Here is a 16,511-nt window from a genome sequence, read left to right on the forward strand (position 1 = left end):
GTGCTCAAATATGGATGTTTAAGAGCACTTTTTTCAGCCTTTCTTCTCTTCTAAGTATAGCATCTATATATCTTTTAAATTTTTTTAATGTTTTTATTTATTTTTGAGAGAGAGAGAGACAGAGCATGAGCAGGGGAGGGGCAGAGAGAGCCAGAGACACAGAATCTGAAACAAGCTCCAGGATCTGAGCTGTCAGCACAGAGCCCGACGCGGGGCTCGAACTCACGGGCTGTGAGATCATGACCTGAGCTGAAGTCGGACGCTTAACGGACTGAGCCACCGAGGCACCCCTAGCATCTATATTTTTAAATGAAATAATTTACCGAAGGAGCTTGAAAAGGTACCTGGAACAGAGAAGGTCCCAATAAGTGGAAGTTACTACTACTAGTAGTATTCTCACTAACATAAAATAGAAGTAAAACGGAAGGAAGGGACTAGGGAGGAGACGCAACACTTCTTCAAGTCACCTGTGAACATAACCACATATAAAGGAGCAGACTAAAGAGGCCATCACATCAGCAAAGCATTTTACTATCTGTCTGGAGAGATTACAAAAATCTCAAAGCTGGAAGGGATGTCAACATATTTGACATGTCTCCTTTATTTTTAAGGATATAGAAACTGAGGCTCAGCTAGGTGGCGTTAGTCTAGCCTAATATGGTTACTTAGAGGTAAAAACAGGTTGGAACCAAGGGCTCTCGAATCTCACCTTGAAAGTTTTTACCAGCGTAACACACTGGCTCCTTGAAGCCCACGACGGCATAAGAACAACCTTCATGCTGAAACTTTTCACGTTACACAGCTTAGTAGTTAAGAGAACAGGTCGTCACCTTACACCCTGGTTTCAATCCCCGGCTTGACCATTTCCTGGCCAAATGACCAAGTTATTTAATGTCTCTGCTCCTCAACGTCTGCCGCTGTAAAATGGTAGTGGTATGTATCTCATACCACTGTTTGTTATTGACAAATACACACATAAGGTACTCAGAAAAAGCCCCAACATAGAAAGCATTCCATAAACATTGGCCCTCTCGATGGTAGATTTTATCAATTTTTTTTGGTTCCTCATTGCCATCTTTGTAAGGATTATTTTCCCCCACCCTATCGTTAAGCTTGGCTATTTGACCTGCTTTGGCTAATGAAACATAAATGCAAATGATATATGCTTCTCCTGTAAAAGCCACTGTGTGTTCCCGCCACCGTTTTTCTTTTACTCCTCAAGCCTGGGTCCTGGAGTGGAGAGAACGTGTTGCAGATCTGCACGTGAGCCACAGCTGACACACAACATAAGCAAGACTAAGTCCTGTACCGTGAGCAACAGATTTGGGGTGGTAGCTGGGGGTGGGGGGAGGTGCTGGTTACATAATAAAAGTCTAGTTGATTATAATGACACTAAGTCCACTTGCACACTCTCATACCATTTCGTGCACCAGCTGCCAGGTGTTGGTGGTCAGTTAACACAGACAAAAATAAGGGGCGCCTGGGTGGCTCAGTCGGTTAAGCGTCCGACTTCAGCTCAGGTCACGATCTCACGGTCCGTGAGTTCGAGCCCCGCGTCAGGCTCTGGGCTGATGGCTCAGAGCCTGGAGTCTGTTTCCGATTCTGTGTCTCCCTCTCTCTCTGCCCCTCCTCTGTTCATGCTCTGTCTCTCTCTGTCCCAAAAATAAATAAACGTTAAAAAAAAAAATTAAAAAAAAAAAATGAAAGTCAGAGGTGCATCTGGGTGGCTCAGCCGGTTGAGCATCCAATTCTTGGTTTTGGCTCAGGTCATGATCTCACGGTTCATAGGTTCGAGCCCCGCATCGGGTTCCGTGCTGAGAGAGAGGAGCCTGCTTGGGATTCTTTCTCTCTCTCTCTCAAAATTAATAAATAAACATTAAAAACAACACAAGTAACAGCTAAGCCTTGAATCCCTGCTACGGCATTAACAAGATGCTCAACATGAGAAAGTGCTGGCGCCTGCAGTGTTCCATTCTTACTCATCTGACAGCGTGAGGCAAGGGGCAGGAGAATCAGCACGGCTGTGGGGACTGTCTCACTGCCAAGAGAGCACTCCTGGGGGCCAGGGGAGAGCCGGGAGTGGAAAAGTACGGAATACAGAGTTAGAGTGGGGAAAAGTGTGCTCAAGTTTCCTCTACCCCGGTGAGAGAGTCTTGGCAGAGTTGCTTGGGCAAGGTCCCCAATACCAGGCCTCCAGGTGGAGGTGTGGCCTGCAGCACGAGGATGCCTACAAGCTCTGCCATCCTTGACCGCAACACAGAGACTGCACACGGTGGCTGTGCCTGGGAGTCCAGCGTGGGAGGGTGGCTCTGCCCCACGAAGGGCAAACAAGCTGGACTCCTCGGGTAAGACAATTTGCTCCACAGAATACCTAAATGTAATGTAAAGTGACAATCATTAGGAAAATGTGGTACCGACTCAAGGGAATACGAATAAACCCATGGAACGTAACAGAGGAACCAGAAACAGACCTATGCGTATAGGACAATTGATATATGCAAATGAGCCTTGTACAGCAGTGGGAAAAGACAGTCTTTCCTGTAAGTAATGCAGGATCAACTGGATATCCATATGGGAAAAGAATGAAATCTGACCCTCACTCATACACAAAAATCAGTTTCAGCCGAGTCACTACACTGTACACCTGAAACGAATAGAACACTGTACGTTAACTACAATGAAGTAAAAAATTTTTAAGTTTATTTATTTTGAGAGAGAGATGGTGGGGGGGTGGGCAGGGGAGGGGCAGAGAGAGAGAGGGAGAGAGAGAATCTCAAGCAGGCTCCACACTGTCACATGCGGGGCTCGAACTCACGACCACAAGATCACAACCTGAGCCGGTATCAGGAGTCAGACGCTTAACCGACTGAGCCACCCAGGTGCCCCCAGACACATACTTTTAAACATGCTTTTCCCAAAGTCCCTTCCTTTATCCCTTTTCCTGGGGCCGAAGAACTCACTCTTCCTCTAAGATTTCACCCTCCTGAGGCCTTTTCCATGGTTCCACGAGTGGTTCTTACACCTTCGGTGCAAAGTAGCCTGTACAAACCCAGTGGCTTTCTCGCTGTATTTACTGTTTTCTCTCTGCACCTTTCTCCCCAAGTAGACTGGGAGGCCCCTGAAGACTGGGGTGCTTTTTCCAGTTACCTTTGTATTCCTAGACCTGGCACAAGGCCCAACCCACAGCAGGTGACCGTCAACACTGTACTTTGAGCTCACAAGGAATAACCATGTTACATGGATCGTGCCCTCCTACCACTACACTCTTCAGTAGAAGAAATGCGTTTCCCAGAATGTCTGCCCCCTTCAAAGTCTTCAAGACACGCACCACTTACTGCTTAGGATTCAGTTGCGCTGGTTTGGGGCGGGGTATGGCACCACTTCAGTGCTGATCTCAGAAGAGTATTCTCCACCCAGAAGAGTCCGTCTGCAAACCTCCATCCTAGGGACAAACCGAGACAGTTGGGGCCAAAGAAGTGAATGCGAAAAACACTGACGATAACAGAACAGAAATGGCATGGCAGGGAACTTTCTCTGGGACAGAGCAAGGAGAAACCAGTCTTCCTCAACTGTCAAAATGCGGAAAGAAGCAGGACAAAGGAATTCACACCTCGACCCAATGTCGTAGACAATTTCCTGGTGTTTTGTTGAGGCCCTTCATTCCTGCCTGTAAGTATGTGCCTTACTCTCTCCAGCACGCCCCATGCCTCGGTGAGGTTCTGTCTCCTCAGTGTGCGCTCCAAAACCGGGACCTTTTCTGCCTTCAGCCCCCACGTCCATACTGAAACTTACCTGGGCAGAGTGGTAAGCACGCCTTCAATACCAGACTTCACGCTGTGTGTTTCCACATGCAACCCTGACCTCAGTGCCTGACCGCACAAGTCGGCTCAAAGCTTCATGGAGTCCAGTGTGTCTGTGGGCTGTCTTGCCTCAGATGCTCATGAGAAATCATGGAAACCATGTATCTCTTTACAACACAGAGTCCTACTGCAGGCCAAATCAATCTGCAATTTCTATCACTTTGGTGTTCATCTTGAACCTCGTGGGGTTTAGTTTCAGGGTTCACAAGAATTTCCTGGCCTGCCACCCAGGAGTCAGAAATCACTATTAATATAGAAAAATAGTAACAAAGTAATTTTTAAGTCCAGATCTCTTCCATGAGCTTCATACATGCATGTGTAACTTTTGGGTGTAGGTCTGGGGATGGGATTAGAAAGTTAGGGTACATTCTGATGAACAGTTCTACTGGGATTTCCAGATATGACAAAGACATTTTCCAGAATGAACTCATTAACTTTGTACCACTTCCCAAATCTGAGCTCTCCCGGTTGATATGAGGCATCGAACTTCAAGGAGTCACTCAAATAGATCCTTGAAAGTCATCCTAAAACCAATGCCATCCTCAACTCAACAACAGTTCCCAAGCTTGCCCAGTCTCATACCTCTTGAGTCTGCAAATCCCTCACCACACTTGAGAAACACCAAATCCAAGGGATCGGAGCACCTGACACTTTTAGAGAGGCTTTTTGTTTTTGTTTGTTTTGGTTCAGGAAGCTCAATCAAGTTTAGGGATTTACTGGCTCAGGAGGTCAAGAGTCCTGGGGTTTTGCCAACTAAGCAAGAATGACCCTGACAAAGTATCTATTAGATTTCTACCGAAAACAAAGGCAGTCTGCCCTCTGCCAAGGAGGTTACTAACCCATCGAATCACCCCTGAGAGCATGGAGGTACAGCAAAGGCAAAGAAAGGAAGACCAATCAGTTCCTATTTCCAGATACAATGAGGATATGTGGTTCCTGTCCCACCAATCAACACTACTTCCAATTTCAAACTTAATAGGTTTTACCTATAATACAACAACAACAACAACAACAGAAGGTCTGCACATGAGGAAAATAAAAATACTTGAAATACTGAAATCTGCTCTTACTAAACCAAAACAAACTACATTACGGTATACATGTATTTAAAGGGCCTTACCTTGTGAGTTGTGAAAGCGCATTCTCAGAAGTCGACGTGATTTCAGAGCTTTAACTAGTCATTCTGGAGCACTTTTCACGGACTTCTCACTTCCTCAATATTCTAAAGGACCAAGTATCAATTAAAACATCAACTTCTTCCATGCCCTTCTCTTAGTGTTAACTCCTGATACAAAAAAAAAAGGCCTTTGGAATATCTTCGCCACATAAATCAGTGATGACACTTTCCTTTGGCGTGTACTTTCTGGTGCTTAGTAAGATTAGAACTCCCACGGAAAGCTTTCCCACACGCGTCACACTCGTACGGTTTCTCTCCAGTATGGATTCTCTGGTGATGAATTAGGGTTGAGATCTGGCTGAAGGCTTTCCTGCATTCTCCACACGCGTACGGCTTTTCTCCAGAGTGAATCCTCTGGTGGTTAATTAGGGCGGAGTTCACGTAGAAGGCCTTCCCACACTCCTTGCACTCGTACGGCTTCTCTCCTGTGTGGATTCTCTGATGTTTGATGAGGGCGGAGCTCACGCTGAAGGCTTTCCCACACTCGTCACACTCGTAGGGCTTTTCACCAGAGTGGATTCTCTGATGTTTGACAAGGTCTGAGCTCACACTAAATGCTTTGCCACACTCATTACATTCATACGGTTTCTCCCCATTGTGGATTCTCTGATGTATGATCAGGTGTGCCCTCACACTGAAGCCTTTCCTACACTCATTACAGGTATAGGGCTTCTCGCCAGTGTGGATTCTCTCATGCACGGTGAGGGTGGAGCGCACGCTGAAGGCTTTTCCGCAGTGACCACACTCGTAGGGCTTCTCGCCAGTGTGGATTCTCCGATGTCGCACGAGGCCCGAGCTCTGGGCAAACTTCTTCCCGCATTCACTACAGGTATACCGTCTCTCTTCCGTGGGCCTGTCCTCCTGCCTTTGAACCGGGTTCACATACTGAGAGGTTTTCTCGCGCTCAGAAACCTGTAATGTACTCCCATTCTGTAAGCCGGCAACCTGCTGGTGTGGGTCCATCCTTACAGAATTCTTCCCTTCAGAATAGACACCTTATTCGTGCCTCTGGCCTGGACTTCTGAAACAATAACACATAGAGGTTTCAGTGTAATTTATTCCTTGTTGCTAAACCAATAGGATGTGACACAGACTTAACTAGAAGCCTCAAACATGCTTGACGAACCCAGGCCACACCAATCAAATGTCTGTAAAGTAACATATCACAAAACTATTAGAACGAACACCTGACTCAAACGTCTATTTAAAAATTACCCTTTATAATGGTATCTACAGCACAGAATCTGGAATATAAGTGACTACAAAATAATACTTAGTTCCTACTTAAAAAGACTTTTCACTTCTTTAATTAAGTCGGGAAACAAGACAGGAATTGAAGAGATTTGTAGATAGTAGAGCAGATGAAGGACTATACAAATACAGAAGGGAAAAGAATCAGAACTTCAACTGATAACGAGTTTGGAAAAGTGACAGCAGCCTCACTGACAGCTGGGTTTTTACCACTCACACAGAAGTCCACACTACTTGGCTGGAAGAGAAACATGGGGATAAAAGCTCTGGCCGTTGCTACCACCACCGCTGCTGCTGCTGATGTTGCTGTGACAGCACCTTAGCAACAGGGATGCTTCGTATCCCGTGCAAGTGTGACAGAACGGACCCCTCCCCTCTCCAAAGAATGGGGCTCCTTCGGACTCATGTGTGGACAGCGTGGTGCCCTCTCTTATCTTCTGGGAAGAAAACTTGATAAAACTTTTGCTGCAAACTTAAACTACACAAACTATCTCTTCTCTGCCTCTTTCCACTTTACAAATTGTTTTACGTCTCAACAATAATAAACTGATGATGTGCACCCTTGATGAGATGAGAATGGCACTTAACCTCTGGGGTCATCCTCCCCCAAACCTAGAACCTCAGTATAGTAATGAGAAAAAAATCAGTCAACTCCCAACTGAGTGGCATTCTACCAAAAAACTCCTCAAAGCTGTCAAGGTCATTGAGGCACCTGGGTGGCTCAGTCATTTAAGTGTCAGTCAGTTAAGCATGAAGTATATGGGGACTCTCTGTACTATCTTCACAATCTTTCTGTAACTCTAAATGTCCAGAGCGCACAGAAACTATTCTGAAAATTTTACTTAAAAATCTGTCTATGCAGGGCATCTGGCTGGCTCAGTCGGAAGAGCATGGGACTCCTGATCTTCAGGTTGTGAGTTCGAGTCCCATATTGGTTGTATAGATTACTTAAAATAAACTTTAAAAATGTATTTATGTATCACAAAGAAATAGAAAGATATTTCATGCTCATGGATTGGAAGAATAAATATTTTTAAAATGTCTACTTACTCAAAGCAATCTACACATTTAATGCAATCCCTACCAAAATACCAATATCATTGTTCACAGAACTAGTATAAACAATCCTAAAATTTGTGTGGATCCACAAAAGACCCCGAATAGCCAAAGCAATCTTGAAAAGCAAAGCAAAGCTGGAAGCATCACAATTCTGGACTTCAAGTTATATTACAAAGCTGTAGTGATCAAGAAAGTAGACACATAGATCAATGGAGCAGAATAGAAATCCCAGAAATGAACCCACAACTATATGATCAATTAATCTTCAACAAAGCAGGAAAAAATATTCAGTGGAAAAAAGAATGTTTCTTCAATAAATGCTTGGGAAAACTGCACAGCAACATGCAAAAAAAAAAAAAAAAAAAAGAAAGAAAAAAGAAAAGAAACTGGACCACTTTCTGACACCATACACCAGAATAAATTCAAAATAGATTAAAGACCTCAATGTGAGACAGGAAATGGTTAAAATCCTAGTAAAGAAAATAAGCAGTAACCTCTTTGATATCAGCCATAGCAATTTCTTCCTAGATATGTCTCTGGAGGCAAGGGAAACAAAAGCAAAACCACAGGGGCCTATAGTTCCTATAGAACTATAGGGACCTCATCAAAATAAAAAGCTTCTGCACAGCAAAGGAAACAATCAGCAAAACTAAAAGGCAGCTGATGGAATGGGAGAAGATATTTCCAAATGACATATTAGATAAAGGGTTAGTATCCTAAGTATATAAAGAACTTAAACTCAACATCCAAAAAACAAATAATCCAATTAAAAAATGGGCAGAGGGGCGCGTGGGTGGCTCAGTAGGTTACGCCTCCAACTTCAGCTCAGGTCATGATCTCTCAGTTTGTGAGTTCAAGCCCCACGTCTGGCTCTGTGCTGACAACTCAGAGCCTGGATCCTTCTTCGGATTCTGTGTCTCCATTCCCCTCTGCCCCTCCCCTGCTCATGCTCTGTCTCTCTCAAAAGATAAACATTAAAAAAAATTTTTTTTAAATGGGCAGAAAACATGAACAGACACTTCTCCAAAGAAGACATACAGATGGCAAACAGACACATGAAAAGATGCTCAACACCACTCATCATCAGGGAAATACAAATCAAAACCATGATGAGGGAGCCTGGGTGGCTCAGTTGGTTAAGCGTCTGATTTCAACTCAGGTCATGATCTCGTGGTCTGTGGGTTTGAGCCCCACATCAGGCTCTGTGCTGAGAGCTCGGAGCCTGGAGCCTGCCTTTGATTCTGTGTCTCTGTCACTCTCTGCCCTTCCCCTGATCACACTCTGTCTCTCTCAAAAAAAGAAACATTATGGGGCGCCTGGTGGCTCAGTGGATTAAGCATCCGACTTCGGCTCAGGTCATGATTTCGCGGTCCATGGGTTCGAGCCCCGCATTGGGCTCTGTGCTGACAGCTCAGAGCCTGGAGCCTGTTTCAGATTCTGTGTCTCCCTCTTTCTCTGACCCTCCCCTGTTCATGCTCTCTCTCTCAAAAATAAGTAAATGTTAAAAAATTTTTTTATTAAAAAATAAAAAAACAAAACATTAAAACAAACCACCATGATGAAATACCACTTCTGACCTGTCAGAATGGCTATAATTAATAACACAAGAAACAGCAGGTGTTGGTGAAGATGTGGAGAAAGAGGAACCCTCATGCACTGCTGGTGGGAATGCAAACTGGTGCAGCCACTCTGGAAAACAGTGTCTAGGTTCCTCAAAAAGTTAAAAATAGAACTACCTTAGACCCAGCAACTACAGTACTACGTATTTATCCAAAGAGTACAAAAATACGAATTCAAAAGGATACATGCACCCCTACATTTATTGCAGCATTACTGACAATTGCCAGGATATGGAAGCAGCCCAAGTGTCAATGATGTGGATGGAACTAGAGTGTATTATGCTAAGCAAAATAAGACAGAGAAAGACAAATACCATACGATTTCACGCCTATGTGGAATTTAAGAAACAAATGAACAAAGGGGAAAACAAAGAGAGACAAATCAAGAAACTGATTCTTAATTACAGAGAACAAACCGATAGTTACCAGATGAAAGGGAGTGGGAGGATGGGTTAAATAGGTGATGGGGATAAAGGAGCGCATTTGTCATGATGAGCACACAGAATACTGTATAGAACTGTCGAGTCATTGTATTATACATCTGAAACTATTTTAACACTGTATGTTAATTAACTTGAATTTAAAAACTTAAAAGTTTGGGATGCCTGGGTAGCTCAGTTGAGCGTCCGACTTCGGGTCGGGTCATGATCTCATGGTTTGTGTGTTTGAGCCTCACATCCGGCTCTGTGCTGACAGCTCAGAGCCTGGAGCCTGCTTCAGATTCTGTGTCTCCCTCTCTCTGCCTCTCCCCCACTTGTGCTCTGTCTCTCTCTCTCAAAAATAAATAAGCATTAAAAATTTTTTTTTAAGTATGCCTATGTTTTTGACTAGATAATATACAATTGAAAAGTCAGGATGCCTAGGTGGCTCAGTGGTTAAGCATCTGACTGTGGCTCAGGTCATGATCTCATGGTTCATGCCTCTCTCTCTCAAAGAAAAAAAAAAAAAAAAGTAAAGAGAAATCAAAATCCTCTGAAAAGATATATAGAGGGGCACTTGGATGGCTCAGTCCGTTAAGTGTCCAACTTTGGCTCAGGTCATGATCTCGTGGTTCACAAGTTTGACCCTCTTAGGGTTCTCTGCTGTTAGCAGGAAGCCCACTTGGGATCCTCTGTACCTGCCTCTCTGGGCCGCCCCCACTCTTGTGCACTGTGTGCTCTCTCCCAAAAAATGAACAAACATTAAAGAAAAAAAAAACGACATATAGAAACAAGTCTTGTTTCCATTCCACCCTGATCCCCCTCGGTTTACCACTTCCATAGGTAATTTTTATTAGTTTCTTGTATCTTTGAATGTTTCTTCATACAAACGTGTCTTTTCTGAACCTCTGATTTCCTTGCTCCCGTTGTGGGGTGGGGTGTGGAAGTTTCCTTGCTCCTGTTGTGGGGTGGGGTGTGGAAGTTCCCCACGAGTCAGGCACAGGCCCACTGGCATATGGACACTACCCTCCATGGCTGGGCTGAATCATTTCTCAGTGATGTTCTATCACGTTTCTCTGAACAGTCGCTCCTTAGCAACAGTGAAAAAGGCTCACTCAGGGCAGGGGTCACATGCACATGAACTCCTGCCCAGAACCCAGGAAACATGGTTACCCACGGAAGCCTGTGGCCTAAGCTGCTCAGCTCTTATTAAGAAAATATGAAGAATCCCTGGTCCTACCCAAACCCCTTTAGGTCTGCAGCTCGCTCAAACTGGAATGATCCTATCCTGCCGCTGCCTCAATGGGCTTCCTCATACCGGATAGCTACGGGTATGCACAAAATACCTTTCTGGGCTGTCACCAGATACCTCTGGGTTAACACTTTTAACTTTGAAGAAATCTGTGAGAAGAAGGACATGTGCCCTCATCTTTTAAGCAGAAGAGTCTGGGAGGGGGCAGAAAAATGCAATATACAATAGTAAAAGAGGGGCGCCTAAGGGGCTCAGTCGGTTAAGCGTCTGACTTCGGCTCAGGTCGTGATCTCACAGTTTTTGAGTTCGAGCCCCGCATCGGGTTCTATGCTGACAGCTCAGAACCTGGAGCCTGCTTCAGATTCCGTGTCATCCTCTCTCTCTCTCTCTCTGTCCCCTACCCCTCTCATGCTCTGCTGGCTCCCAAAAATAAATAAAAGTGTAAAATAGCAAAAGAAAGGAATCTTCATGAGTAGCTCATTTAGCTTTTTTCTTTGAGGCAAAAAGATCTCAGGAACATCTCAATAAAACTGCCAGGTGTCCCTGAGTGTCGCGCGCGCGCGCGCACACACACACGCGCGCACACACACACACACACACACACACACACACACACACACGAAGTAGGGGAGGATACGGGGGCCAGGACGGGGCGGTCCCCTCCCCCCTTCCCCCTCCCCCAGAGTCTCTGTTATTCCGCATGCCTGAGTGGCAGGAGGGGGAGGGGGAGGGGCAGGGCAAGGGAGCAAAGGAAGAGCGGCAGGGGCGCGAGAAAGCAGGCGGAGGCCAGGGTGGCGGTCAGCCGAGACCAGGGAGTGAGCAGGCCCCCAGCTCGGAAACCAGACCCCACACCCGCACTTCCGAGTGAGTACGGCGCCGGAAGGGGCGGAGCCGTCGACTTCCGCAGATCCCTGCTGCCCTCGCTTTGCGGCCGCTCTAGGGCCCCGGAGGCTTCTTCCTCAGTGGTCCCTGAGCTGGCCAACAAACAAGGTTTTTACTTCAAACCAGGTATTTTGCACCTTTTATCGCGTTTAATTCCAAAAATAAAACGTTATGCTCCTCCTCTCATGTGTAAGAAAACTGAAAAGCAGATAAATTTTTTGGTTGGACAACTAATAAAGCAGACGAGTCAGAGAAAGACAAATACCACATATGATTTCACCCACATGTGGAATTCAGGAAACAAACAGATGAACACAGGGGAAGGGAAGGGAAAAGAAAGTAAGATAGGGGCGCTTGGGTGTTTTGGTCGGTTAACCATCCAACTCTTGTTTTCGGGTCAGCTCATGATCTCCTGGTTTGTGGGATTGAGGCTGGCAACTGGTTCTGCAGAGACAGCATGGAGCCTGTTTGGAATTCTCTCTCTCTCTCCCTCTGCTGCTCCCCTGCCCATGCTCTCTCTCTCTCTCTCTCTCTCAAAATACACAAAAAAGCCCCCAAAACTTAAAAAGATAGGATAAAAACTGAGAGGGAGACAAACCACGAGAGACTATTTTTTTTTTAAATTTTTTAATGTTTATTTTTGAGAGAGACAGAGCACAAGTGGGGGAGGGGCAGAGAGAGAGAGAGAGAGAGAGAGAGAGAGAGAGAGAGAGAGAGAGAGAGAGAGAGAGAGAATCTGAAGCAAGCTCCAGGCTCTGAGCTGTCAGCACAGAGCCAGATGTGGGGCTCAAACCCACAAACTGTGAGATCATAACCTGAGCTGAAGTCAGACACCTAACCAACTGAGTGAACCAGGCTCCCCCATGAGAGACTCTTAAATACTGAGAACTGAGGGTTGCTAGAGGGGTTTGGGGAGGGGGGGGGGGATGCATTGAGGAGGACACTTGTGATGAGCACTGGGTTGCATGTAAGTGATGAATCAGTAAATTCTACTCCTGAAACCAATACTATATGTTAGCTAACTTCAACTTAAATAAAATCTTAAAAAAAGTAAAATAAGCAAATAAATAAAAAGCAGAAAGCTTAAAAAAAAAAAAAAGGAGACAGATGAAATTTGAACCCAGATCGATTGCAGTCCTAAAATCCCTCCACTTTGCACTCAGAAACTACTTCTTAATTTGTAAATTTAATACTATTCCAAAAAAAAATACCAACTTTTTTGTAAATAGATTTTAACGTTCACATAGACAAGTAAGTAAACAAGCAAGACTCCCTGGGACAACTCTGAAAAGAAGCGCAATGAAGGAGCACTTTTCCTAAGTGATCATAAACATATTACAAAGCCTCAGTGAGGCAGTGTGATAGTGGTGAGACAGACAAATGGCACAGAATAGAAAGTCCAGAAATAGATGCAATCAGAGGGAGAAATTTAGCATAGAAAAAAGGTACTAAATCAGTAAGAAAAAGACGAGTAGACTCCTCAATAAATGTATGGTGAGAACTAGGTAATCATCTGGAAAAATGTTAAATTGGATTCCTTCCTCAGTCTATATACAGGTCAATATTCCAAATAAATCAAAGTTTTATTTATTTATTTTAAAACATTTTTTTAAATTTTTTTAATGTGTATTTATTTTTGACAGAGAGAGAGAGAGAGAGAGAGAGAGAGAGAGAGAGAGAGAGAGACCAAGCATAAACGGGGGAGGGGCAGAGAGAGAGAGGGAGACACAGAATCCGAAGCAGGTTCCAGGCTCTGAGCTGTCAGCACAGAGCCCAACGTGGGGCTTGAACTCAAAGACTGCGAGATCATGACCTGAGCCGAAGTCGGATGCTCAAACAACTGAGCCACCTGGGCGCCCCTAAATCAAAGTTTCAAATGTTATAAATGAAAACTATAAACGTACCAGAGGAAAATGTGGGAGAAGTCTTTAATAACCTCAGAGTAGGAAGGCCTTTCTAATTATAAGCCCAAATCCAGAGGCTATAAATGAAAAGATTGATAAATTTGAAATCAATACAAAGAATCAAAATTCCTGCAAGGTAAAATAACAAAACCACCTTAAGCAGAGTCAAAGACACATAAAAAAACAGAATACAGCTTGTCTCAGACAACAGGCAGCAAAGACAGAATTCTTTATCAATAACATACTGTGGCAATGGCAGGTGAGCCGGGTGCCCTCTTGTTCTACCCTCACTTTGAAGCAGATTCTGCTGAGGGTTCATAACAGCACACCTACATTGATATGTTATATTAACTTAAAAAAAAGAGTCTTCTCAGGTGCCTTATTGTAGAATCTTCAGAAAACTACAGAATGTCAAAGTTTAATACTTACAACCCTCTCGTGGGATTAAGGGTTCCTATAGTTGAGATTTTAATGGTGCATTCCTGGGTAGGAGTTGGAGACAGTGATTCTCCCTCCCTTGGCTCCCAGGGCTGATATTTCTTGCTAGATTACTTCTTGACTGTGCAAGAGCTGGGACCTGAAAAAAAAAAATTAAACACATGAAATTATGAACGTATCACTGTATAAACAAATGAATCATTAGAGCAGACCAGTTAAGAGAGGTATGGAGAAAAATAATGACAATATCTAGATACAACTTTTGTTATCAGGTGCCGTTCATGTAATCATGATAACAATTCTAGGCAGGTGCTTTTGTCATCCTCATTTACATATGAGGAAATAGAGGCACAGAGAGATTAAGTGATTTGGCCACATCACAGGTTTAGACCTACAGGCCCCCAAAATGGAAAAAAACATCCCTAAGAGACTAACGTTTACGATGACTTAATAAATACTTCTCCCTTCCCTTCCTGCTGTCTAGTTTCATCCAACTCAGCCACTTTCTCATTGATCCTCGCCCCCCCCCGCCCCACGCCACCCCCGTCCCTCTCCCAGGTCTTTAGACCTCCTTAGGCCTAAAGGTCAGGAACTGGCCTCAGCCAGTGTCAACTGAGCTGGAGCCGGCCCAGAACAAGGAGTTTTCTAGTAACAGAATTCTTGAAAGCAGAGAAAACAGCTCCTCTAATGCAGCCACGCATTAGAGTCTGCGATTCAGTAAGCTTCCTCTTACGGGTCTCCTCTTCGTTGCCCTTCTTTTGTAAAAGAAACACTATCTTACTCAAAGAAAAAGCAAAGACTGCCATAGCTGTCACACTAACTAGTGAGGGGCGGGAGAAAAAAACGCAGTGTCAAGCAAGGGGCTGATCTGCTAGGTCGCGTGTCCGATCCCAGGCTGGGCAGCCGGTGGGGCCGGTGCCCCGACTCGCCCCTGCCGCAGGGCACTGCAGGCCAGGCAGGAACAGCGCCGCAGGCCGCGCGGGTGGGAAAGCGGCTGCCGAGAGCCGGGCACCGGCCCCACGGGCCAAGCTGCAGCCCAAGTGTATCCGCACGCACCAGGAAACGTCCCGGGCACCCGGGTGGAAGAGGAAGCCTGCCCCAAGTGCGTATTTCCAGTCCTCCGCAGTTTCCCCATCTGTTCGGAAAGGCGGGCCGAGGGTCGGCTGGGGGCTACACCACAGCTACCAGGGGTGCACGTGGTCACGGCGGCTTCATAAATCTCGGGAGGCCGTGGGAAAGACCGGGCCGCACTGGGGCGTCGGGTCCGCGGCCGGAGGGGCGGCCGGCCAGACTCCCGCGTGCTTCCCTCGGACGTGGGACCCGCGTCTGCAGGTGAGCCCGAGCAGTGTAATCGCTGCCACCGCCGCCCGCGGGCCGGAAGTCCCGGCACTTCCGGGGCGGTCCGCTCGACACTTCCGGGCGGGTCCTCCACCAGCCCAATCTTGGAGCGCCGCCGACCCGGGTGGTCCGCGGAGGCCGATCCGAGACCCCTTCGCTCACAGAGGTGCTTTCCCTTTGCCGAGTCTGTCCAGTGTAGAACGGACGACTCTGGAATCTTGGAATTTGAAGACACCGCGGCCGGGAAAGGCAGAATCTCCAGGGGGACCCTGACGGAGCCCCAAAACCGCCACGCGGGAGTGCAGGTGCTCAGGGCTTTATCTTTGACGATCAGAAGGCCAGAGCCGCTCCTTGTGTTGAAGATTAGGGAACAGGCCCAGGAGGGCGGGGCTTTCAAAACTTGACTGGGACACCAACTGGCCTTAATGGGAGAATTTAACCCAAGACACCGAGTCAGTATACTTGTATGGACATACAAACTGATGAAAGGAGTAAGTCCTAGAATAAAACATTACAGTTGGAGGCTCAAAGTACGGATCCACCCCCTGGCGGGGTAACAATTAAGAACATACAAGAACAAGGGTCAGACCTGAGCGCATAACCAGTCAGAAAAGAAATGGGCAAAGCATCAGGAAGCCACGATTCTCTTCTACCTGCACCACAAACCTTAATGGGCGACCCAGTGGTCGCCGGGCCTTTGTGGACCTCCGTTTGCAGAATGGGTTGGGAAATGATCTCAGGTCACTTCCAAGCCTAGCATTCTATAGACTATGAATAAACACAACAGAGCAATGCAGTGATTTCTTTGGTGAACTACACATTGAAACCGATTTTCTAACTCGAGTTGATACTTTTTAAACCTGTTTAAGTGCCATTGAGCTACTTAATGATGATGAGAAAGATGAATGTTCTTAAAAGGTTTTTTAAAACTAATTTAGGAAATCACATTTTTTTCTACATATTTGCCTTCTTAGGTGAGAGTAATACTCTGTTAAAAACTTAAGTGGGTATGTTTTACTTGGCAAACTCTGACTGCATTCTGGCTTGATTTCCTTGGAGTAGTTAATCCTGCCTAGCCGCTGCCAAAGGGACTGTTGAAGGTTATGTGTTGTCTCCAAAGCTACGTCTTTTATGTTACCGGCCCCCTGCTAAAGGGACAGCGCCCTAAGTATTATCTTTGATTCTATAAAACGAAATCAGACTGTAGTCCTGTAATACCTGGTACTTGGCATAATGAGGGAGGCAGATCTGACCCTGAAAGCAACCTTAGAACATCATTATCAACCATTTTATGGTTTACCTTCACCCTGAT

At 45.5% G+C, this 16,511-nt stretch overlaps 2 protein-coding genes across 12 annotated transcripts in view; both read right to left on the reverse strand.

The window, feature by feature from the left end:
- The window catches only part of LOC111560574 (zinc finger protein with KRAB and SCAN domains 8-like), a 31,779-nt gene extending 17,783 nt beyond the window's left edge, over positions 1 to 13,996 (reverse strand). For 2 of the 9 annotated variants that reach the window (XM_045058467.1, XM_045058470.1), the window contains exons 1-3: positions 13,853 to 13,996; positions 4,981 to 6,058; positions 3,336 to 3,442 (exon numbers count right to left, since the gene is read on the reverse strand). In XM_045058467.1, coding sequence (XP_044914402.1) covers positions 5,191 to 6,000 — 810 coding nt within the window. In that variant the 5' untranslated portion in view covers positions 6,001 to 6,058; positions 13,853 to 13,996 and the 3' untranslated portion in view covers positions 3,336 to 3,442; positions 4,981 to 5,190. Of the gene's footprint in view, positions 1 to 1,766; positions 2,372 to 3,328; positions 3,443 to 3,792; positions 4,105 to 4,980; positions 6,059 to 13,852 lie in introns of those variants that run through there. The other 7 variants (XM_045058466.1, XM_045058468.1, XM_045058475.1 and 4 more) reach the window with 6 other exon arrangements.
- The window catches only part of ZKSCAN8 (zinc finger with KRAB and SCAN domains 8), a 33,085-nt gene continuing 30,004 nt past the window's right edge, over positions 13,431 to 16,511 (reverse strand). Inside the window, exons 7-8 of one of the 3 annotated variants that reach the window (XR_006598543.1) lie at positions 13,853 to 14,000; positions 13,431 to 13,500 (exon numbers count right to left, since the gene is read on the reverse strand). The gene's annotated coding sequence lies outside the window, so the exon portion shown is untranslated. Of the gene's footprint in view, positions 14,001 to 16,511 lie in introns of all 3 variants that reach the window. The other 2 variants (XR_006598542.1, XR_006598541.1) reach the window with 2 other exon arrangements.

The sequence above is a fragment of the Felis catus genome, chromosome B2 (genome assembly GCF_018350175.1).
Source record: "Felis catus isolate Fca126 chromosome B2, F.catus_Fca126_mat1.0, whole genome shotgun sequence".
In the NCBI taxonomy this organism is placed as follows: domain Eukaryota; kingdom Metazoa; phylum Chordata; class Mammalia; order Carnivora; family Felidae; genus Felis; species Felis catus.